The sequence below is a fragment of the Phodopus roborovskii genome, unplaced genomic scaffold, assembly GCF_943737965.1.
Source record: "Phodopus roborovskii unplaced genomic scaffold, PHOROB, whole genome shotgun sequence".
Classification (NCBI taxonomy): domain Eukaryota; kingdom Metazoa; phylum Chordata; class Mammalia; order Rodentia; family Cricetidae; genus Phodopus; species Phodopus roborovskii.
In genome coordinates, this window is record NW_026126636.1 from 4,933,199 (window position 1) to 4,958,473 (window position 25,275).

General features: G+C 48.4%; 1 protein-coding gene across 1 annotated transcript in view; it reads left to right on the top strand.

The window, feature by feature from the left end:
- Positions 1-10,178: 10,178 nt before the first annotated feature.
- Positions 10,179-25,275, top strand: part of Wdr62 (WD repeat domain 62) — a 36,407-nt gene continuing 21,310 nt past the window's right edge. The window contains exons 1-9 of the mRNA XM_051207852.1: positions 10,179-10,417; positions 15,432-15,523; positions 16,631-16,693; positions 18,361-18,418; positions 18,591-18,761; positions 18,841-18,978; positions 19,325-19,507; positions 21,858-22,018; positions 24,288-24,477. Of these exons, the coding sequence (XP_051063809.1) occupies positions 10,241-10,417; positions 15,432-15,523; positions 16,631-16,693; positions 18,361-18,418; positions 18,591-18,761; positions 18,841-18,978; positions 19,325-19,507; positions 21,858-22,018; positions 24,288-24,477 (1,233 nt within the window). The 5' untranslated portion in view covers positions 10,179-10,240. The remainder of the gene's footprint in view (positions 10,418-15,431; positions 15,524-16,630; positions 16,694-18,360; positions 18,419-18,590; positions 18,762-18,840; positions 18,979-19,324; positions 19,508-21,857; positions 22,019-24,287; positions 24,478-25,275) is intronic.

Sequence of the window (25,275 nt, forward strand, 5' to 3'; positions counted from 1 at the left end):
ACCCCCAAATCGCCTTGGCCTGGGCCACTGCCTTCCACCCCTCTTCCTCCTAACGGACAGAATGGGAACTCCCTGTTTGAGATAGTTCCAGAATTTTATCCTCCCCCTTCCGCCTCTCCCAGCCTTCATCCAGGTTCATACTTGTTCATCTCCCACCTGAATTAGAATGGCAGCTTCCTCTGTGATCTCTGTCCCCAGCCTGGCTGAACTGGCTCCCTGTTAACATGTCCCACAGCGGGTCCCTCTCTGACACCAACCCCGGTGATGCCAGCGTCAACACGGATGGTCCAGGCCTCAGAGGAACCTGGGTAACATATGGTTCTTAACCAACCACAATCCCTTCCCCCGCCACCACCATCACCACCACCGGCCCATGTGCACACACATGCTCGAGAGAACACACACGGACCATAGCCCACGATGGCCATACATGAACGTGCCTATCACCTCTCCAACTTAACCTTCTCTTACCCTGCTCAGTTCACATCACTGTAGCTACACCAGCATCCTCCTCACGAGTCCTTCTGCTGGGGAATTCTTCCCCCGACACCTGTGTGGTCCCCTCCCTTTCCTCTTAATATTTTACCCACAGGTACCTTCTCAGCGACATCTTTGCTCTCCTTATAAAAACTGCACCCATCCCCTTATGTCTTCTCTAGAGCAATACAGCCTTCCTTACTCCGATGACCCAGATGGCAGGGCCTCTGCAGAGTTGTTCTTAAACTGGTCCAAGTGCCCTCCAGACAGCTTCCCTGTCCACCCAGGTTCACAGACCACCCCACCCTCCCCCACCGCTATCAATCCTGCCTCTTCGGTCTTTAGAACACTTGTCAGTTGGAAGTGACTATTAATTTACTAGTTCACCTTCTACTCAAGCAGACACGAGCTCAAAGGCAGGGATAGTTTGGGGCTGTATTCACTGTGTCCCCAGCCCCGCAGCAGGCTCGCCCAGAACACCATCGCTCTTCAGAACCAGACGCAGTTATTGAGTGACCCTTGTTCTGCTGATTTGTTTTACTGATTGCCAAGGGTTTGAGTTGGGGCGGCAGGGAACGGACACCCTAAGGGACGAGGGCTGTGAGATAACTTGGTCCAAGGTCACATACAAGGTTCAAATGGATGGGAGTGGGACCCAGTGCTAGGGACATTGCTCCTCCCCAGGCGTAGGCAGTAGGGCCAGGCCAATGCCAAGTGTGAAAACTCTTCTTCTACCTCTATCTCTGTCTCTCAACCCTGTCACTCTGATCCTCACACACACGGGGGCATCTGGGTGTCCAGGAGCCTGGGCTTAGCATCCAGCATGGCAAGTATATGGCCTTGGGCAAGGACCATGGCTACATCAGGCCTTCCATAGATGATGGTGAAGGTTTGAGCTCTTCAGGTCCAGGCATCTGGGCCATCCCAGCAAGAAGTGGTGGAAACAGGGAACGCAAGGGAGACCAGCAGGCCTACTGTGAGGAGCTGGAAGGCCAGGGATGGCAGAAACAGTAAGACGGAGATGGAGAGACGCCGGGAGACAAACCAGCAGATGTGAGGCCAGAGACAGTCATGGGGAGGATGGGAAAATAAGTGCAGGAAGGACCAACATGAAGGGACAAAGACATGGGAAGACAGACGAAGAGTAGCACGGGGAGGCAGAGACAGCAAGTCAGGGAGCGTGGAGGGGATGGTGACATAATATGAATTAGTAGGGGGCTGGAGAGGTGGCTCAGCTGTTGAGAGCATTGGCTGCTCTTCCAGAGACACTGAGTTCAATTCCCAGCAACCACATGGTGGTTTGCAACCATCTATAATGGGATCTGGTGCCCTCTTCTGGCGTGGAGGCATATATGCAGATAGAGCACTCACATAATTTTTTTTTTTTTTAGTTACTAAAAATAAAACTTCATTTATATCAAGAAATAGTGAAACCAGATAAATTAGGAACTGCATAGGTCTGTGCTTTTATCAACCTAAGTTTTTTTTTGTTTTGTTTTTTGTTTTGTTTTAGATGAATAAGTAGGAGGCAGAGACTGAATGGGGACAGGGACATAGAGAGACAATGTCAGCCCAGGGACCCTGGCAAGCTCCACGGAGAGCTCCAGGCATTAGTCTGATCTCTGTCCCAGCCCCTGGGTACAGCTAGTGTCCAGACCAGTCTCAAAGCACCGGGACAGCCACTCTGCCTCTCCAGCTGGCCACTGTCACCTGGGGAAGATGCTCTTTATCTTCTCAGTCATTCTAAAGCACTGTGGTGACCAGACAGTCACCCCACCAGCTGGAGAGCCTCTGCTGGGACACTGAACCTGGGACCTCATACATGGGTAAGCAAGCTTGTACCACTGAGCAACAGCCCGCTCCTACCATGGGGTCACAAGCAGAGGAACGATGTGGTCCAGATTTGATTTATTTTACTCCTTCGGAAGACCAAACTCAGCAGTACAATTTCTGAGCTTCAGAGAGCCTGAAGGGGCTGCAAACACAGGTTCTGTGGCGGTTCCTGGTTCTACAGTTTTTGCCTACCTGCCTTGGGGCAAGTCAGGACTCTATACTTTTATATCTGGAAAAGGGCATAAGAGCAGCATCATGATCATAGCTGTTTTTGGTAAGTTTCTGTGTGGTGTGGAGAACGTGCTCCCTAAACATCTCTCCTAATTAATTGTGCCTTAGTTGAGCAGCCATCACTCAGTTCTGATTGATGGTTGGCTGGGGTTAACACACTTTTAATGTCTGCTTGTTCAGGGTCACACATAGCTCTAGGCTAGCTTTGAACTTGCTAGGTGGTCTAGCCTGGTCTTGAACTTGCTGAGATGACAGGCCGGTACTGATTGATACTCAAGAGCTTGTTTTGTCTGGTTGGTGCTGGAAACGGAAGCCAGGGCCCTTACTAGGCAAGCGCCTACAACCCGAAGGTGTGGGAGGTTCTTTAAACGTGGACCCTGGTATAAAGCAGAACCCTGCAGGTGGAGCTAGCGCCCTGGGTACCAGTCTCAGGGTACTCACCCAGCACAGTGGACCCTTGTGTGCAGGCCCAGGCTTGCCCCGTGCAGCTGCTGTGCCAGCTGTTCCAAAGCTTGCAGCTGTGCCCGGTGCCACTCCTGGTGTCTCTACAACCCACAAACTCTCTGTTGCAGTGCCCTGAGGAAAGCCTCCAACCCGGCTTATGGGTGCTAGTCAGGAACTGCAGGCCTTGACCCCCATGGAAGCAAGTGGGAGGGACAAAGGGGTCAGGAGCCTGGTGACTGCTGCCTCAGGGTCTCCCAGTGCAGGTTCCAGAACTGTGAAATGCACTGGGCCAGAGGCCATGCTGCTGGGCTCCAGGGCCAGGGATGAAACCTCCTGCCCCAGGAGGAAGAGGCAGCCACAGGCTTCCCAGTGCTTCTGATTCTGGGCTGGCTCTAAAAGACAAGATGCAGGGAGGGGGTTGAGGGGGTCTAGGGGGTAAAGCATCACAGCGATACTCCAAGAGATATTCCAAAGAGCTGGGGTCAGTTTCTACAGAGACCTCCCTTAGGAGGGGAGGACTGAAGGACAGAATCAAAGAGGGATTTGCCTTGGGGGTAGGGGATTGGAGTCAGATTCTATGGTTATTTCCTAGATGACAAGGCTGGGGATCAGCCTCTACAGGGGACCTCCTCATCTTGTCAGAGGACCCTGGAGAAGATGGAGGGCACCACATCAGGCCACAGGTAGCAAATCCTCATCACCACTAGAAGCAGGAGGGTGTAAAATACTCACTACACAGCCGGCCGTTGGTGGCCCACGCCTTTAGTCCCAGCACTCAGGAGGCAGAGGCAGGCGGATCTCTGTGAGTTCAAGACTAGCCTGGTCTACAGAGTGAGTTCCAGGACAGGCTCCAAAGCCACAGAGAAACCCTGTCTGGAAAAAAAAAACAAAACTAAACTAAACAACAACAACAAAACCTCATTGCACAAGTATTGGTGGCGGCTGGGTACCCAGTGTTTATGGCCCATGTGCCATAGCCAGGCCTGCAGCCTGGAACCATCCTTCAGTGGGAATCTGCAGCATCGCAGAGTCACTAGGGAAGTGCCACAGGTTCCCATGCACCCTGACCTGAAGATATTCACTCCCAAGGACCCTGGGCTCCAAGGTCACACCTCCCACCCAGGCTGGCTCTCTCGAGCTCACATCCTGTTCTGGGGCTCCAGCTTCTATCATTTTTCTTCCATTGTTCCTCTCATCTCAACTGCTCTAGGCTCACTGAGAGACCTTATCTCAAAAAAGAAAAAAAAAAAAAAATTAGGTGGGAAGCAATAGGGCTCCTGATGTTGACCTCTGGCACCTGAACCTGCACATGTGCTCCTAAGTGAGAACACACACACCACACACACACACACACACACACCACACACAGAGAGAGAGACACACACACACCACACACACACACAGATACACACACACACAGAGACACACACACACACCACACACACACAGAGATACACACACACACACACACCACACACACACACACACACCACACACAGAGAGAGATACACACACACACCACACACACACACACAAGAGACACACACACACACCACACACACACACACACACAGAGACACACCACACACACACACAGAGACACACACACACACACAGAGATACACACAGAGAGAGAGACACACACACCACACACACACCACACACACACACACATGAGAGAGACACACACACACACACGAGAGAGAGACACACACACACACACCACACACATATACACACACACACACAACGAGAGAGAGACAGACAGACACACACACACACGAGACACACACACACGAGAGAGACACACACACACACACACCACACACACACACACACACGAGAGAGAGAGAGAGAGAGATTAGAAATTACTGTTGCTAAGCGTGGTTACTATATTAATTTTTGCTTCTAAAATAGCCTTACAGTGGGTATAATGGCACAAACCTGTGACCACCTACATGACTGGCTGGGTTCTGGCTAGTTCATCCTCTGGCAGCTGCCAGAGACTAGGAGGCATTAAATGTTTATCCAAAGTCAGTAAAAATGGAGCTAGGGGCTGGAGAGATGGCTCAGAGGGTAAGAGCACTGACTAGTCTTCCAAAGGTCCTGAGTTCAATTCCTAGCATCCACATGAAATCTGGTGCCCTCTTCTGGCTTGCATGGATACATGTAGGCAGAAAGCTGTATAAATAATAAATAAATAAATCTTAAAAATGGAGCTAGTTTGCTACATAGCACTAGGGCACTTACACAGGCACTCACATGTGAAGACCTTTACAAGGTTTTCCACACTAATTTTTAAAATGTTTTTCTTAAAATTGATCGATTTTAAATATTCAATGATTTTATTTATTTTCAATTTTATCTTCTGTGTATTGGTGTTTGGTGTTTGCCTGCATGTATGTCTGTATGAGGATGTCAGATTCCCTGGAACTGGAGTTACAGACAGTTGTGAGCTGCCATGTGGGTGCTGAGAATTGACCCAGGATCCTCTGGAAGAGCAACCAGTGCTCTTAACCACAGAATCATCTCTCCAGCCCCCTCAATTTCAAATATTAAATAATGGTGCATTAATGATACCACAAATGGGAAAGTGGTGCTTGCAGGAGAGCAGACGTGTGTGCAGATTTCTTTGAGTTCCAAGCCAGCTTGTTCTATATAACAAGTTCAAGGCCAGACAGGGTTGCATAGTGAGATCCTGTCTAAAAACAAACAACATAACTGACTAGGGGTGAATTTGGAGAGCTGTTTCAGAGGTTAAGAGCGAAGCCAGGCAGTGGTGGCGCATACTTTTAGTCCCAGCACTCAGGAGGCAGAGGCTAGTGGATCTCTGTGAGTTCGAAGCCAGCCTGATCTACAGAGGGAGTTCCAGGACAGCCAAGGCTACACAGAGTAACAAAGAAAGAACACTTGCTGCTGTTGCAGAGGACTGGAGTTCAGTTCCCAGCATCCACATCAAGTGGCTGACATCTGCCTGTAATTCCAATTCCAGGAGATTCTATGCCCACTTCTGCCCTCTGTGGGCACATACACAGGACACATAGACACACATACATACATTTTAAAAAGTAATATTGTAATCAAAGAGAAATAAGAATGCACATTTAAGTTTGATTATAGCTACACAAAGATACCAAAGGGCATGGTGATATGAAACTGTAGTAATTCCAAAACTTTTGTTTGTTTGGTTTTGGTTTTGGTTTTTTTTTTTTTTTTTTTTTTTTTGGGTTTTTTTTTTGTTTTGTTTTGTTTTTTGTTTTTGTTTTTTGAGACAGAGTTTCTTTGTGTAACTTTGTAGACTAGGCTGCCTGGATCAAAGAGATCCACCTGTCTCTGCCTCCCGAGTGCTGGGATTAAAGGCGTGCACTACCACCACCTGGCAATTCTAGAATTGAGAGGCAAAAGCAGGAGGATTGCAAACTTAAGGCTAGCCTGGGCTACGTGGCAAGTTACAGCCCCAGTATATGCTCTATAGAGAGACCCCGTCTGGAAAAAAAAAAAAAAAAAAAAAAAAAAAGCGAAACCAGCCAGGAAGAACTGTGGAAAGGAAACGTGAAAACTAAAAGGACTAATATTGAGGGAAAGGGTGGGGGGGGGGAGAGACGAGGAAGCAAGACATGGCAAACAAAAGCCAGATAAAGCAGGGACTGCCTCAGAGACATTGTGACACACAAAGAGCAGATCTCCTGGGCACGCAGCCAGGGAGTCTGAATGTCGCAGTCCCTTCGGCCTCCATCTGGGAGAGAAATGTCCTCACCAGCCCGGCTCTTCCTGGACACAGGCAGGAGACCTACTGCATCCTTCCCCTCCCTGCACACAGAGCCTGCGAGCTCACCACTCCAATGTGCACCCTTTCTCCTTCCTAACAGAAGTGCAATTTTGAGGTCCTTAGCGTTTTTTTTTTTTTTTTCTGAGAAAAGAGCATCCCAGGTGAGACATGTGAACATGTTCTGGCCAGCTTCCCTGTAGTGTGGGTGTGTAAATGAGAAAGGACACGCCAGCGAAATCAGAACGGAAGAACAAAGGAGGAAAGGGATTCGCATACTGAAACCCCTCCACAATTTGGCCTAGGCCTTTTCTGTTGGAATCCTTTCCACAGCCGCATTCATGGTGGGCCCTCCCTCTACACACCTGCATTAACTGGACAAGCGCCCACTCTTGTCACCTGTGTGAACCTGGATGGTCACATTTAGAGGATGGGACAGCATGCTCTAAGGTCTTTCCTTTCTTATTCACGTAACCAGTGATTTATTCAGGGTGGTTAAGTGTCTAGCTAGAAGACCACGCTCACACCCTCTTGTAATTGTGGGGGACCAATGATGACAAAGCAACCACTGAATGGGGTTCCTGGGAAGGCCTTGCAAAGGGAGCTGGCACCGTTTATTGTTGAGACCTTTCTGTGTGTCCTCTCTTCGGGTATGGTGGCCGAGGCACTGGCAGTTATTGCCCTGGAGCCACAGGCTAAGGATGACCGAGCATGAGAGGACCCTCATCTTGGATGATGGTGGAGCTGCTGATACCAGCACTGATATGTTAACCTTTGCACTTGTTGACAAAGAGGAGCATAAGGGTGCTGGAGACGCGGTTTAATGGGTAAGAGTGCATATCGTTCTTACCGAGGGTCTCAGTTCAAGCTTGGTTCTGAGCACCCACCATTGGGAGGCTCACAACTACCTGAAACTCCAGTTCCAGGAGGATCCAGTGTCTCTGGTCTCTCCAGATACCTGCAATTCCACGCATATGCTACGCACATAAAGAATTAAAATAAATCTTAAAGAAAAAGAAACCCTGTGGGGAGCTGTACCGTTCACAACCTTTGTTCTACTCCATCGACTGCTGCTTACTCCATATAATTGCTGTGCCTGAAGAATGTGAGTGACAGTATTATGGGCCACTCCTAAACACAAAATTTCCCAGGAGCCGCTGCGTAGATCTCTGCATTTTCTTTTTTTATCTCCTCTCCTAAGACCCAGATGTTCCAAGTAGGGCCAGCTCCTCCAGGCTGAGTCCCCAACTTAAATACTGTAGAGCTGGGTTAACAATGCAACAGACAGTGTGGGCAACAGACTCTACCTGGGCAATACTCACATACACACCCCCTGCCATGCAATCATAAAAAAATATTTTTGAAGAGTCTAAAGTTTTTAATTTCACGAGTTCAAGGTCAGCCTGAGCTTTATAAAACCTTATCGGGAAACATACAAACAAAACACTCTGGCTTTTTATGAAGATATCTGGCCGCTGCACACGATCGGCCTTGTCCTTGTTACTATTCCATGCCAGGCAGTACCTGGCGCACAAATGATCTTTGTGTGTATTATTGTTGTAAGACGAGTTAGTGAGCAGCTATCCATCACTGTCTCTACGAGGTGATGAGATTCTGGTGAGAAGTAATTTGGAACGTGCTCTCCCTTGCTTCCAAATTCCTAATCACTTAGTTGGGATTCGTCCATTTGCAGTTATAGCTGTACGGAAAAAGTCTTGTTGATTTTGCTGGGAGTGTTTTGAACTACAAGCTAAAGGGTGCGTTTAATAGTCCCACTTGGGGGCAGAGGTACTGACCAAAGAAAGGATTGTTGATGTTCCCTGTTTGTGTATTCAGTTCAATGTTTGGCCCTTTCACCTGTGTGGTTTTGCTTGTTTGTCTCTTAGACAAGTCTCATAGAGTTCAGGCTGGTCTTGAACTTGCTATGTAGCCCTGGATGGCCTTGAGCTCCTGAAACCCTCCTGCTTCCCCCTCCTGAGATTATAGTCATGCACCACCAAGCCCAGAGACCCGCCTATAAGATCTGTGGTAAACTGAGTGTGAGGCAGAGGCAGGAGGATCTCTGTGAGCTCCAGGATAGCCAGGTGTACGTAGAGGGGTCCCGTCTCAATACAGAAAAGATTCCTCAGAGCAGAAACAAGGGCAGTGAGAAACTCTGTGTGACACACTGCTATTTTAGTTAAAGTTTTTGGTTTTTGAGACAGGCTCTCATATATCCCAGTTTGGCCTAAAACTCTTTTTTTTTGTAACCTCCTGCCCCCACCTCCCAAGTTCCAGGATTTTAAGTGTTGTTGTAACCTGAAAACGCAGCTCAAGAAAGACGCCATGCGACAGAATTCAAGCAAAGTTTTTTTGTTTTTTTTTTAATCAAAGGAGGAAAGGGGCAAAGGGAGCGGGGGAGTCCAGCCTCTGGGAACGGGAGCAGTGGGAGAGAGGACAGACAGGCAGAGAGAGGGGAGTAGTTGGGAGGTGGGCAGGGCCCTTTTAAAAGGCAACATAGTGAATGTGCACAGAATGTGGCTGCAGCTGAGGGCATATCCTGTCAGGACCTCAAGGACAGGCCAGTACAGATGCCTGAATACTAACAAGTATGAACTACCACACTTAGCTTTCATTTTGGCTTTTTGAGATAGGGTAACTTGTAGTCCAAGCTAGTCTCTAATTGAGTATGTATCCAAGGAGGACCTTGAACTTCTGATCCTCTTGCCTTGAACGAATTCCTGATCCGCTTGTCTCTAAATGCTGGGATTACACGTGTGTGCCAACATGCTCATAGTGACATGCCATGCCCACATGACACCATAGTGTCAAAAAAAACCCATATATATATATATATATATTCATTGATTTAGGAGAAAAGACTCCCCTGATCATCTCTATCCTGAAAAAAGTAGAGCCGGAATATGGACAGCTGGGTTAAAAATCAAACCCTTCCAACAGATATTTGATGGACACATAGTACGAGCCAGGCACGAGAAACCTAGGACTAATAGGAAGCAAGAGACAAAACTCCGTTGGCTTCAAAGCGCTGGCTGATATTCTAGTGGTGGAGACAATGTTAAATATCTCAAACATGTGATGCTCCAGATAACGAGTCAAAGGAAAAATAACAAACAAGCCAAGAGGCAGGCAGGGAGAATTTGGGGTCTACACGTCCCTCACCCTTTCACTCGTGTTATGAGGCAAAGGACAAGCTGAGGGCTCAGCCTCGCAAACTTAAAAGCCCCACGTCCCTCTGAAGGTAGAAAACACTAGCTGCTAGAGAGGTGAGGGGCTAGGCTCTGTCAAGCCCCGAAACACACTGGCTGTGGCCCCACCCCCAGCCCCGCCCCTTACCCCCCATTGGCCACTGAGCCCGCCTGGCAGCCCCGCGATTGGCCAGACGAGCTACCGGTTGCGTCCAATGGGCGGCGGCGCCGGCTTTCCCGCGGCCATTCGCTATTTAGGCGGCTGTTGGGAGCGTAACGGACGCTGGTCTCTGACGGGACGATGGCGGCCTTGGCGGCCGGAGGGTACACGCGGAGTGACACCCTAGAGAAGCTGCCCTCTGTTATGGCGGGAGTTCCGGCGCGGAGAAACCAGTCCTCCCCGCCTCCTGCCCCACCGCTCTGCCTCCGGCGGCGGACGCGACTCGCGGCGGCTCCTGAGGACACTGTGCAGAACCGGGTGAGAGTGCTCGCCCCGTTTACCCAGCTCCGGGCTTCCTGTGCGCCACCCCGCTCCCGCCCGAGGGCCTCGGCCCTTCCCCTCGCTCTTTACGTGCGTGTGCCCGCAGGCGGCTGCCCGGGCCCGCCTGGTCCGGAAGACCCGCCCCCGTAGCAAAGGCCCCTCCCACTTTCCTGCTGGCTTCGGCGTTGGGTGCCGCCCATCTTTCTGGCTCCACCCAGAGCGTTGGCAAATTGCGTTATTTTAGTCTTGGGACAATGTTTTTGTGTTTACAAATCTTTTCCTCGGCTCAGTTTCCCGTTCGGTAACCTGAGACACTTATCCATTCCATTCCAATGTTCTCTCTCTCTCCTCTCTCTCTCTCTTTTGTTGACATTCCCTTGGGTCTTTAAGTCCTCTACTTACCTTATTTGCTCAACATATCTGATCTACCTTCCTTTTTTCCCCCAGCACCTGATGATGTCTTTCCTTTTCCTTCACTAGAAGGAATTCTTACTCTGTATTTACAGTTATGGAGAACGGGAAGTAGTGATTTGTAAAATCTTAGTAGTGCTCCCTGGGGAGGAGGGAGTACAGAACAGTTCCACAAATTTCGAGACACAGACATGATTTTAGGTAGAAGGAATTCTATTAGCAAAACATTTTTTAAAAGATTTTTATTTTTATGTGCACTGATGCTTTGAATGCATGTATATGTCTGTGGTGAGGATGTCAGATCCCCTGGAACTGGAGTTACAGACAGTTATGAGCTGCCATGTGGGTGCTGGGGAATTGAACCTGGGTCCTCTGGAAGAGCAGCCAGTGCTCGTAACCTCGGAGCTGTGTCTCCAGCCCTTGCAAAGCATTTTTTTATATTACATTTATTTATTGGAGGAGATGGATTTTGTACCATGGTGTAGGTGTAAGTGGCTTCGGAGATTAAACTTTCCCAGTGTTTTTTGGGGGTTTGAACTCAACTTTGTCAGCTGTGGTCCCAAGGGCCTTCATTCGCCTCTGAGCTCTTTACTGCTGTAGAGGCGGTGGGACCTTGGAACATGGAGCCAATAAATGAGTCAGAATAAAGTCTCATGCAATAGCCAGCTTTATTCAGAGCATAAGACAGTTTGTGCTCCGAGGATTAAGAGGGGTCACATGAGTAAAGGGTGCAGTCACAAGGGCAAGCCCCGTGTGTCAAAAACATGCTATTTTGTAGAGGTATATAAACAAATGACGATAGCCAGTTGTGATGAATAATGTGAAGTAAAATCACTCCTATGCTACTACACCTGGGAGGAGCACAAAAGCATAGTCCAAGAACAATTCCATGTTTCTGAAGAAACTGAGGTCACAAGATTCTTGTCCTGGTTTCTTGGAGTTTTCTCACAAACACCCAGAATTCCCCCTCACATGCCTCTATTATTGGATTGTTTTCTTATACCGAGCCACCTTTCTGGCCACAAAGCATTTGTTTGCTTGTTTTGGGTTTATTAATTCTTCTTTATGTGTGTGGCTTTTCCACCTACATGTATGTGGGTGCCTGGTGCCTCTCTCTGGAGGTCAGAAGAGGGTGTTGGATCCTCTGGAACTGGAGTTACATGGCTGTGGGCCCTTTGGGAGAGTAACAAGTGCACTCTTAACTGCTGAAACCAGCTTTCCACCCACCAGTGACACTGATTGGTTCTCTAGTTGTTTTCTGGACACCTAAATCTTTTTATAAATCAGATGACACTATGGTGGAGAAGGGAGATGAAATGGTGACTGTGCCCTTCGTGGCACACACAGTGTTGAGATAAAGTATGGATCTATGGTAGCTGCTGGTGGCTCTTTTCCCTCCTGTGTGGGTTTTTGATGCCTTGGAGAATGTGCTCCCTCCCCACAGACTGCTGAAGTCTAGGCAAGTGGTCCTTGCCCACAAGGTCTTTCTGTTATGTAGCTCTGGCTATCCTTTAACTCACTATGTGGACCGGCTGGCCTCAAATGCCTAGAAACCCACTTCCCTCCATCTCTCAAGTGCTAGGATTAAAGGCAAGGGCCACCACACTTACTTACTCACCATAGTGTCTGTACCTTCCTTTTTTTTTTTTTTTTTTTTTTTTCTTTCTTCTTTTTTGACACAGGTTTCTCTGTTTAGTTCTGATACTCACTCTGTAGACCAAGCTGGCCTCGGATTCAGAGATGCACCTGCCTCTGCCTCACTAGGCTGGGATTAAAGGCTAACGGCACCACCCCATGTGTTATAGTTTTAGAAAAGCAGGATGTGAGAGAAAGACGCCATTTGACAGGGGACAGGGTTCAAGCAGAAGGTTTTGTTTTGTTTTGTTTTTTAATGAGGGAAAGGGATCATAAAAAGGGGAAGGGGCTGGGTGGTGTTGGCACACATCTTTAAACCCAGCACTTGGGAGACAGAGGCAGGCGAATTACTGTGAATTTGAGTCCTACCTGGTTTACAAAGCTACACAGAGAAACCCTGTCTTGAAAAAAATCGGGGTGGGGTGGGGTGGGAAATGGGGAGACTGGCCTCTAGAGACAGGAGCAGCAGGAGAGAGGAGAACAAAAAAGAGAAGGATGGGAAGTGGGCAAGCCCATTTAAAAGGGAACATAGTGAATGTCCACAGGTGGTGCTCTTAGTGGCTGCAGATGAAGGCATGTCCTGTCAGAACCCCAAGGACAGGCCACTACAGATGCCCGAATACTAACATACTGGCCTGCTTTCAGCTTACCTGAAGTTGCGCGTTCTTTGCATTTGATGATTCTTTGCCTGGGTGTTTTGCTGCAGTCTCTATGGCTCCTTCCCATTCTTCAAGTTTCAGCCTGAATATTCCTGTTCAGAAAGGTGCTCTGGAATCCCTGTCTAGAGACACCCACTTCACCCTCCCCCAGGCCCTTACATGCTCCTGAAAGTGCTTTGTGTGTTCTTCAATTGCCTGTAGGAGAATGACAGAAGCAAATACAGAGAGGCTACGGAAAGATGGTCTGGCACAGCCCTGGACTCAACTGCCTAAGCTTAAATATTCTGTCCCTTGTGCCAAGTTAGGAACTTTCCACACCTCTGTTACCCCAGCTGTAAGGCAAGAATGATGATATAGAATCTCTTACACCATGTGAGCTTTTATGATTTATTTTGCATTGTTTTGTTTTGATATAGGATCTTATTATGTAGCCCAGACTGGCCTCAAACTTATACTCCTCCTGCTTCCCAAGCACAGAACTCACAGATGTGTGCCACCTTACCCAGCCTCCTCATAGGGTACCTGTGAGGTTCTGTGGGTTCACATGTTTTCAGCCTCAACACATAGCAGGCACATTGCAGATACTCTATTAGTGTTAGTCAATTCTTTTGTTATTGTGTTTGGGTTGATGTCATTTCCTTTTCTCATTTAACAATATATCACAGAGGTCATCTGGCTTGCAAAAGCCATACTCTAAAATGTCCAGTTACACTAAAGTTCCATAAAACTAATGAGCACATAAGTCCTGTGAGTGCCAGAATCCCAGCAGTCACTCTTCCTGGATGGGTAGCTGCTCTGGGGCTCACTCTGTTTGCTCCTTAGGAGGATGACAGTTGTCGTGTGTTAAGGCTCCACTCAGAGGTGTGAGAACAGTGCCTGGTTGTGATAAGAACTCAGTAAACATTAGCCCTTAGGATTCTGTGTTTGCTTTTCAATTCTGAGGCCAGTGTCTGGGCCTGAGAATGGCTTACTCTACTGTAATTAGAAACTAGTGTATTTAAAATATGAAAGTACCATAATTCTGTTAGTCTGTAGTTTCTTATTTGTTGTTTTAGCAACCATGATGAAACTCTGATATATATATGATATTTAAGGAAAGTATTTTTCCTGGGCACCATAGCATGTTTCTTTAAATCTCAGCACTCAGGAGGCAGAGGCAGATGGATCTCTGTGGTAGAATATTAACTTTAAGGTGACTTTTGTTTATGCTGCATCTGTGTAACTCTGTGAAGCTGTGGTACTGTGCTTGTCTAAAATACCTAGTGGCCCTAATAAAGAGCTGAACGGCCAATAGCGAGGCAGGGGCAAGGATGGTGGGATTGGCAGGCAGAGAGGAGAACAGGAGAACCGAGGAAGGAGCAGTAAGGACAGCAGGACATAAGGGCCAGCCACCCAGCCAGCCACGGAGGAAGAAGGGAAGTGTGATTACAGAAGAGAAAGGGGAAAGCCCAGAGGGAAAAGGCAGATGGGATAATTTAAGGAAAGCTGGCTAGCAACAAGCCAAGATAAGGCCGGACATTCATAGGTAAGAATAAGCATTCTTGTGTGATTTGTTTGGGGGCTGGGTGGCGGGCCCCTCAGAAAGGCCAAAACAGCCAAAAGAGTAATTAAAAGAGCAAAAACATCAACTACAGATCTCTGTGAGCTTCAGGCTAGCCTGGCCTCCATAGTGATTTCCTGGCCTACAGAAACAGACCCTGTCTCAAAAAAAAAATTCCGTGCCTGGGCTCAAACCAAGGCCTTATACACGCTAGGCAAGCGTTCTGTTACTGGGCTCTCTATCTTTAACCTATTAAATTTTTTTTTTTAGTGTGACTTGTTTCTGTGCTTGTTGAAAACTCAACTGAATTTGATGAGGGAACACTATCTGCTTTTGCTCAGCCTACTGTGTGGCCTGAAGTGCTAGCATTGGAACTGGAAGCACCTTGGTTTGCAGTCCAGCTGTGCCCCTCTCCAGCTGCAGGATTTTGGGCTTACCTGTAAACAAGGGTGGTTGTGATCTTCTCCCTTACAGATTGCCAGGCAGCAAGTCATTCGTCCAGAACACCCTTTGACACATAGCCAGAGGTCACTTTGTCACTGGGCATTCTCTGTCCCCTGCAGGCCCAACTTCCCTTCCTGCTAGCACTTGCTCCTCCAGCAGCCGGCAAGGGAATGCTGTCACAAGTCAAGTGTTGGCTGCTGGTAACCAGCATGACTTGAGACACTCAGGAGTGTGTGGAGTGCAGCTTGGCCTCGTGATTGAGGCAGCTGTGCCATGTGGGGCCTGCTAGAGCAGGTATTGCTGACAGCCCTTTTCTTTGCAGGTGACACTTGAGAAGGTGCTGGGCATCACAGCCCAGAACAGCAGTGGGCTAACCTGTGACCCTGGCACAGGCCATGTTGCCTACCTGGCAGGGTAAGCACATGGGTGGGCTTCAGCAGCTGGTCACTGTTTAGGAATTTGGAGTTGAAGTCACTGGCGCATCTCTCTGGGCCTTGGCTCCCCATCTGTGGAGTACAGATAATGCTGCTCCCTCTGTGGGCCGTGGCAAGGACTCCCTCCTCTGCACAGGCCCACCTGTGTCTAGCACTGTACCTGGCAAGTCAGTGCGTGGAAAGCCTTTTAATCATAACTACAAATGTTAGGTGGTGGCTACTATAGGAAACTCAAGTGGATAAAACCCAAACTCATGTCCAACTTGTCTGCATATTCCCTTTTTAGAGCCTCTGCTTCTACCCAGTAACACTCCATTTGGGTAGCTGAGAGAACTGAAGGAGATGATGGGTTTAGTCCAGAAATACTGGTCTAGTCCGGCCCTGCTAAGGCAATGATAGAGCCTTCTCCCCCAGACCCCAGCAAGATAGGGCGGAGAAGACTCATAGTAACAAACAGTATCTGTTGAGACCTTGGGAAACAGTCCAAGTCGGAGGCCAGGCTGGGCTCTTAAATCCAGCTGGGATACATTCACATCCCCATTTCTGCCCTTCTGGGTGGCTTGTGCAAAGGACTTCCCCTCTCTGGGCTTCATTGCTCTATATCAGATCTAAAGAACCCTTGGTCTGGCCAAGCAACTATAGAGGTTTAAGGCTGTTATAGCCATGAGGTCTGTGTAAGCCCAGGGCCTGCTGGAATAGTCCCCACAAAGGAAGTGCTTGTTTCTGTTTAAGGATATGTTAGTAATGACAAGTGCCCAAGATTTCTCAGTGTTAATATCAGAAAGAGAAACTTCTGCCTAGAGGGAGCCTTATAAAAGCTGGAGAGGTGACTCAGGGGTAAAGTGTTTGCCTAGCATATTTAAGTCCCTGGGTTCTGTCCCCAGTACCACCAAAACCAAAAGCTCCTTGGCACTGTAGCCTGAGGCAGGAGGAGTTCAAAACCAGCCTAGGCTACATAATGAGTCAAAGAAACGAAACCAGAGGGAGCCATATTGACACATGTGTTTTTCTTTGGGGAGAGAATAATTCCCGGGCCCAGTGCTTCTCCCAACCCCCCAGTTTAGACATGTTTTCCTCTTTTCTGCAGCTGTGTGGTGGTGATCTTGAACCCCAAAGAGAACAAGCAGCAGCATATCTTTAACACTAGCAGGTAGGCTGTGCCTGGGGTGGGGTTGGGGGATCAGGATGCTGTCCCAACCCCTTTCCCCACTGAACCTGGCCATATTTGTGGGTGGTGACTCATCTTCTCAGCAATGTTCACAGAACCTGCTTTGTGCTAGGTACTATTCCAGGTACTGGCAACCCAGCTGTGAGCAGAGACAAGAATCTGCCCTCTACGGCTGACAGCGTAGGAGATGGACCGTCAGCCCACCAGCAGATTACCAGCTGATTATGATCAGTGACATGACAGGGGTGCTTGCAGGGGTGGGGGCGCTAGGGAAGAGAATGGGGAAAGCTCTCTGAAAGGCCAGGGTGTGTAGAGCTATCTATATTGAAGCTCTAAACTCCGCCTCCCCGAGTTTGAGATCTAAAGGAAGCCATGCCCGTGTGAGGGAAAACTAGCAAGAGGCGCTACAGAGGAAAGAGTCAGGTGACTAGCAGAGTAGCTGTGGGCCCAAGCGCTGGGCACAAGGGAGCAGGAGAGGGAAGAGAACGCTGGAGCAGAGACTGTATCACCACCTTGTATCTTGGAGAGGGAACTGGATGTCATACTAAGTGTAAAGAGAAGCCACTGGGTGGCATACACAGGCCAAGGTGGGTGGTAAATCATCAGTGGGGATGTCAGAGTCACATAGAAGTCAGGTGGGTGGCACATGAGCCTGTAATCTCAGCACTTAGGGTGCTGAGGCCGGACGGTTGTGAAGTAAGGCCCGAGCTACATCATGAGATCCTCCTGTGTAAGAAAACAAAAAGTGCATAAAAACATGATTGAAACAAAGGAGAAGCTAAAACTACATAGTCTGGGCATGACCTTGCTTCTAAAAGACTTGCCAGCTAGTCTGGCCTTCAGTCCATGTTCAGAATAAAAGAGTTAAGAATAAAAGAGGAGATGGAGAGACAGTTCAGTCTGTAAAGTACTTGCTGTGTAAGCATAAGGACCCAAGCCCAATTCCAAGGACTCACATAAAAAGTTAGGTGTGGCACTCAGGAGGCAGAGGCAGGCAGGTCTCTTGAGTTTGAGGCCAGTCTGGTCTATAGAATGAGTTCCAGGACAGCCAGGGCTACACAGAGAAACCCTGTCTCCAGACACACCCCTCCCCCCAAAAAGTTCGGTGTGGTGACATGTGCTTATATTTCCAGTGTTGAGAAGGTAGAGATGGGTATCCCTGTGGGCTCACTGACCAGCTGGCCCAGCCTAACTGGTGAGCCCTGGGTCCCATCAAGAAACCCTGTCTTAAGAAAAGGTAGCTAGCTCCTGAGGAGCCACACCACCAGAAGTTGACCTCTGGCCTCCACAACATGCGTATACACAAACAGAGTTATTAGGAGTATTTCGATTGTTGGGGTTTCTAGAACATGCAATAAGCTATGTTGTGCCATGTCTACTGTTCTCCCATGAGCACCACTTCTAGTTAGGCCAAGTCTGTGCCCATTCCTGTGTGTGAGTTTCGGGGTAATGTTACGGGTCGGAGGGTCTCGGGAAGCTCACTAGAAGAAATTGGAAACTCCATCCTGGGTTTGCGGTGTTTGGTGTTAGGGAGGAAGGGCCCTTTGCTCCTGCCCCATTACTCCCCAGCCTTGGGGACCAAGAGTGGGCAGTGCTGAGAGCACAGTCCCCACCAAAGGGGCCAGTGGTGACTCTTTCCTTGTCCCTAGGAAGTCCCTGAGTGCTCTGGCCTTCTCCCCAGATGGGAAGTACATAGTGACAGGAGAGGTGAGTCTTGCCTGGGAAAGGTCTGGGAGTCATTCCTTCTGCTCGAAAGGGCCTGTGGCTTTTGTGGGAACAAGTTGTAGCAATGTCAACTTCATCTTAAACAGCCCTTCTAACCCTGCCTGTCACACTGTTCAGCAATAATAATTACCTTACGTTCCCACCCCACCCCCAGAACGGGCACAGGCCAGCCGTGCGCATCTGGGATGTGGAGGAAAAAACTCAGGTGGCGGAGATGCTGGGCCACAAGTATGGTGTGGCCTGTGTGGCCTTCTCACCCAACATGAAGCACATCGTGTCTATGGGCTACCAGCACGACATGGTCCTCAATGTTTGGGACTGGAAGGTAAGAACCCAGTGGTCCTGCGGGCATGTGGGTAGACAGGGAGTTGCCAGCATCCTAAGTCTATAACCCACTCTTTCAGAAAGACATTGTGGTGGCTTCCAACAAGGTGTCATGTAGAGTCATCGCCCTCTCCTTCTCTGAGGACAGTAGCTATTTTGTCACTGTTGGGAATCGGCATGTGAGGTTTTGGTTCTTGGAAGTCTCCACTGAAGCAAAGGTGAGTTTTTTTGTCCCCATCCCAGCCAGGTCTAGGAGAGTCCCTCGCAGCAGCAGCAGCAGCAGCAGAGACTCCTATATCTACCTAGGACTTAGCTGTAGTGTCTCAAGCATCCAGGTGCTGACTAGTAAGCCCTGTTGGACTCTGCCCTAGGCCAGAGCTCACTATTGGACCATACCACCTCTTGGTCTCTCTGCCTAAGTGTGGATTCTGCTTTTCTTCCCTTGCCTCACATGGAGAACTTTCTTAAATGTGCTCCTGTTTAGCCGTGCCAGGAAGGGCCCATTGAGCAGGGCTGAGCACTAGGCAAGGGGTTATTCTCTAAAATGTCCTCCTATGCTTCCAGGTGACGGGCACAGTGCCCTTGGTAGGGCGCTCAGGCATCCTGGGTGAGCTGCACAATAATATCTTCTGTGGCGTGGCCTGCGGCCGGGGCCGAATGGCGGGCAATACCTTCTGCGTGTCCTACTCGGGCCTCCTCTGCCAGTTCAATGAGAAGAGGATGCTGGAAAAGTGGATCAACCTGAAGGTACCCAGCTCCCTCTCCGCCGGCAGCCAGCCTGGAACTGCACGGTGCACTGTAGCTTCACTGTCCAGCGCCCCTACTGGTGCTTTGGGGAGGGACTGAGATACTGTCATAGACAAGGTCTCCCATTCATTGTGAAGTGGAGCCTGTCCTCAAGCCCACGATCCCCTTGCCTCGGCCTCCTGAGTGCTGGAATTGCAGGGGGCACACCCACGCCTAGCTTCAAGTTAGTGACTGATACACAGATTCCATGTGAGCCGGGCAGTGGTTGCACATGCCATTAATCCTAGCACTCTCAGGCAGAGGCAGATGATCTCTCTTGGTTCAGGACAGCCAAGGCTACATAGAGGAACCTAGTCTCAAAATACCAACCCTCCCCCCCCCCCCCCAAACAAAAAAAAAAAAAAACCCACAGGCTCCATGTGAGAGTCTCCCTTTCTGAGTTTCCTCATCTCATTTGTAAAGGCAAATGCTAGGCCTGTAATAGCCAAGCAAGTGAAAGTGCCTGCTTCTGAGCCTGAGTCCTTGTCCTCTCCCTGGCACATGTGCACTGCGGCACCAGAACAAATAAGTAAATCAGTTAACCCTGTAAATGGAGTCAGGCAGTGCGCACACCTTTTATCCCAGCTCTCGGAGACAGAGGCAGGCGGATCCCTGTGAGTTTGAGGCCAGCCTGGTTTATAGAGGGAGTTCCAGGACAATCAGTACTACACAGAGAACCCCTGTCTCAAACCATGCCCCCCCATAAAAAATGAGCTGGAAATGCCCCTTCCTCACGGTTGACAGGAAAGCCGTGTGAGACATGTGCTGGAGACAGTTTTTCTTAAAGTACCTTGAGCCTATTTTTCCTGTCAAAAAAGAAAAACCTGTGCAAAATATGTAAAACTTTAGACTAAAGGTCACTGTTTATTAAGTTACAGAGTTGTTTTTTCCCCAGGGCACCTCAGTTTGTGTCCAAACCGTTCGCCTGCTCCAAGCTCAGTTACCCATTGGCAGTGGATGGGAGAGATGTGCTTTTTGCCCCTTTCCCTGGCTGGCCTCTGTGACTGCCCCCAGAATTTGCCTTCAGCATGTGGAAGAGTTCCTGATTTTATCTGTTTTCTAGGAACTTAAGCATCGTTTAAAAAAATTATTTTATTTTTACTTGTGTGCATGTATGTGTAAATGTGAGTGCAGGTGCCCACAGAAGCCAGAAGAGGGCGTCAGACTCCCTGGAGCTTGTTATAGATGGTTGTGAACACTGGTACCCAAACTCTAGTCCTCTGTCACTCCTCTAGAGCTGGTGGGACCTGGGAGAATGGAGCCAGTGAATGAGGGGGATTTCGTGCTCCCTGGGAGGGGCACAAAAGCATAATCCTAGAATTTAAGTAACTTTAAAGCAATTTTAAAGCTACTTTGTTTTTAAATAAGATTTCATTATATAGCCCAGGGTGGGCTCAAACTTATAATCCTTTGCTTTCAGGTTTTCTAGTGCTGGGACTACAGTTATACACCACCACTACTAGTACAAGGAAGCACCTTTTGCTTGGTGAAGTGTGGTGTTGCACTTGGTCCTGGCACTTGGAAAGCTTAGGCCAGAGGATTGCCAAAAATTTTAGTTTAGCTCAGACCTCCATAGTGAGACCCTATCTAAAAAAACAAACAACCCTATCTAAAACCCTATCTAAAAAATCAAAACAATACACACAGACACACACAGGATGCTTTTGACAGAGCACCAAATGACTCAGAAAAAGTCCCTATAGGCTGGGTGGTGGTGGCGAATGCCTTTAACCCCAGCTCTTGGGAGGCAGAGGCAGGAGAATCTCTGAGTTTGGGTCTACAGAGCTAGTTCCAGGACAGGCTCCAAAGCCACAGAGAAACCCTGTAAGTCTGGAAAACTGGACTCTGTCTAGAATCTGCCACTCATAATCCTTTTCTCTGTATTTCCTGGTGTAAACTGCAGCCCAGTTACTGTACATGACCTGCCAGAGTCACTGCTCTAAATGTACTCTATTTTATGTGTGTGAGTGTTCTGCCTACATGTATGTGTGTGTGTGCCCCTTGTGACCTGCTGCCTGTGGAGGTCAGATGAGGGCATTGGATCCCCTGAAACTGGAGTTACGGATAGTTGTAGGCACCATGTGGGTGTGAGTTGAACTTGGGTCCACTGCAAGAACAAGTGCTCTTAACCGCTGAGCCACGTCTCCATTCTCGACAAGGTTTTCACAGTTGAGCTCCTCTGAATTCAGTGGAGACTCTGCCCCAAGTCGTGCTTCTGTCTGTGTGTTGCACATCCTCAGAGGTGACTGTTGCTATATTCTGAGTTCTCAGTAATAGAGAACACCGAGTCCACTCGAGTGTGTCCCCTCAGGTCTCCTTTTCTTCCTGCCTGTGTGTCAGTGAGGAGCTGATCTTCTGTGGATGCACAGATGGGATAGTCCGAATCTTCCAGGCCCACAGCCTGCAGTACCTCGCCAACCTGCCCAAGCCACACTACCTGGGAGTAGACGTGGCACAGGGGCTGGACTCCAGGTACCGTTCTGCACTGGGGGAGGAAAGGTGTTGAGAGTCTGCTCACTGGTACCCATCATGCTTTCATGTCCATCGACTTGAGTGTCCATACTGTCAGTACTAATGATTGCTCTTTACTCTGAGCATTAACGGCAGTGAGCAGGGCACAGAAGTCCTGCTCCAGAGGCAAGCTTCAGGGTAAGGAGACACTCCTGCTCAGAGCAGAAGTGAAGACAACAGAATGTTCCCCTGTGTTGTAACATTTACTGAGTAGCTACTCAGTGGCAGCCCAAGGTGGAAAGCAGGAAGAAGAGCCAGCAGAATCTCTGCTGGCATCCAGGTGTCGTGACACACTCCTTTAATCCCAGCACTCGGGTGGCAGAGGCAAGTGGATGGATCTCTGTGAGTTTGAGGCCACCATGATCTACACAGTGAGTTCCAGGACAGCCAGGGCTACACAAAAACTCTGCAAAAAAAAAAAAAAAAAAAAAAAAAAAAAAAAGATTTAAAAAGAAAAAAGCAAACAAAGTAAAAAAACCTTGGTACAGGGAGGGAGCTCCGTGAAAAGTACACAGATGAGATGATTCAGAAAGAAAACAATGACTTAGAAGCATGCTGGGTGGGGCTGTGGCCATTGAGTGTCTAGTATGAGAGGCCAGCTGTGTTGATAGCAAGTTAAATGCCATAAAAGGACAACACAGTGGATGTTGCATGTTTGCAGCTCTAACAAAGGGCTGTGAGACCGGGTGGCTGGAACGCTGATGGAGACCAGCTGATGAGTGTGTGTCTTCTGAGGTTTGTGGGGTGGTCACAGGGGGTTGCATCATAAGCCCCTGAATGCAGAATCATTTGGAAGAACCAAGCTGTGGCCTGTTTCCTTTGTTGTAATTGTCACTCGTGGAAAGTGGCATGGGCATCTAACCATATGGGATGTCTTAGAATGCAAGCGATAGACCCTGGCATATTGCGGTAGCAGACTGCCTAGCTCCTCCACCTACTATAGTGTGCTGTGTGGTCTCAGGTAGTCAGGGTGCCCCTCTGAGTTTGCCTCCTTGTCTGTAAACAAAATGGCTTTTCCTGGTAATGGTGAGAATTGAATGGCACACAGCAAGTACTAAGTACTAAGTGAGCTATAGCCCTTGTAGGAAACCCAAGGCCTAGGGAACTTGCACCTCAGCCCCTTGCACGTCTGTTTTGGATCAGTTATTAATGAGGCCAGACAGAAGAGAGGAGGCCTGAGGTATATGCTCATTTTCCCTCTGGACAGAAATGAACAGGATCTTGGGTTGAATGGAATGGGAATAGAAATGATAATCAGTAACAGCTGGTCATTGTAGCACATACCTGCAGCAGTCTTGGTAAGTTCAAGGCCATCCTGATCTACACAGCAAGTGCTAGGCCAGCTATGTGGTAAGATCCTATCTCAAAACAATAACAAGGAATGGTGAGGTGACTCGGTGATGATTAAGAGCACCGGCTGTTCTTCAAGAAGATCTGGGTTCTAATCCCAGCACCCACATGGAGACTCACAATAATCTAACTCCCAGAGGATCTGGTACCCTCTTCTAGCTGTTATGGGTACCAAGCACACACATTATACAAACATGCATTATGGCAAAGCACCTTGCACATTAATATCAACAAGCCCCCACTATTTAAAAAAGAGCAACTATGAATGCTCTCAGAGGACTCTTCCTTTTTAGACTTGATTTTGTAAACCTGTGTCTACAGAGACTTGAGACACCAGGGACGGTTTCTACTTCCTAGCTATAGTAGTAGCCAATCTCTCCTTAAATTTATTTTCCAACCCCTTCCCCTTGAACTCAGAGATCTGCCTGCCTCTGCCTCCTGGTGCTAGGATTAAAGGTCTGTGCCACCATTCTTGGCATTGAATTTATTTATGATGTGTAAATTCCAGATGGAAGATGCTGTTAATCATCTCACCATGGATGAACATCAGTGTGTGGTCCTTGCACCACCTACAGGGCAAGCCAATTTTAACTAAACTACAATGGGCACCACCACTGTTTTGTGATGTTCATGAAGCTGCATGCTTTTGTAACTTCTCAGTCTTACTCTTCATTTCTAATGTAGCTTTAAATAATAAATCATGGAAAAGAATGTGCTGTCAAGCCACACCCTAGGCATTTCTGGTTTGCAATTTATGTTAGAAGCAAGGCAAAAGAAGAGAGGACCTACAAGTGGGATTTGAGTAGAAAGATGGCCAGCCACAGAGACATAGGAGTGGCTCACTGGCATTGATGGTGACTGACCCTTGTGGCTTTGGTAGCTTCCTCTTCCACAGAAAAGCAGAAGCAGTCTACCCAGATACAGTGGCGCTGACCTTTGACCCTGTCCACGAGTGGCTCTCCTGTGTCTATAAGGACCACAGCATCTATATCTGGGATGTCAGGGACATCAATGATGTCAGCAAAATGTGGTCAGAGCTCTTCCATAGCTCCTTCGTCTGGAATGTGGAGGTGAGACCCTGTTCCCTTCTTCCCTTTGTCCTGCTGTGTCTCCGTTGGGCTCAGCTTATGTATTTCCCATAGAACTCAGACAACCCATTTAACCATTGCGCCAAAAGACACAAGTTGAGCTAGGTTTGGTAACCAGTGCTTGAAATGTAGAGGCAGGCAGATTAGGAGTTCAGGGTCATCCTTGGCTGTGTCTGGGCAAACCTGGGGCACATGAGAGCCTGTCTCAAAGAAAAGAAAAGCTTGAACAGGATTGATGATCCAAGCATGCTTTAATCCCAGTGTTCTGAAGGCTGAGGCTGCCAGATCTCTGTGAATTCAAGGCCAGAGAGCAAAAGGAAGGAAAAAATGTTCATAAGCTCTGTTCAGAAACTAAGCAGAAATGGCTCAGTAGTTAAGAGCACTTGTGCTGGTGAAGAGAACCTGGGTGTGAGGTGAGGCTCACAACAGCATGTAACTCCAGTTCCAGATCATCGCCCTCTCCTGACCTCTGTGGGTATTGCATGCACATGGTGTACATACATGCAGGCAAAACACTCAAAGATTTTTTTTTTAAAGAAAAAACATGTACAGATAACTGACTATTGTTAGCAGATATTGAGTTTCAATGCTCAGATCCATTTCTTTTTTTAAAATTCTTTATTTAACTTTATTGTGTGTATGTTGGTGTGAAGGTGTCATATCCCTTGAACTGGAGTTACAGACAGTTGTGAGCTGCCATGTGGGTGCTGGGAATTGAACCTGGATCCTCTAGAAGAACAGCCAGTGCTCTTAACCACTGAGCCATCCCTCCAGCCCCCA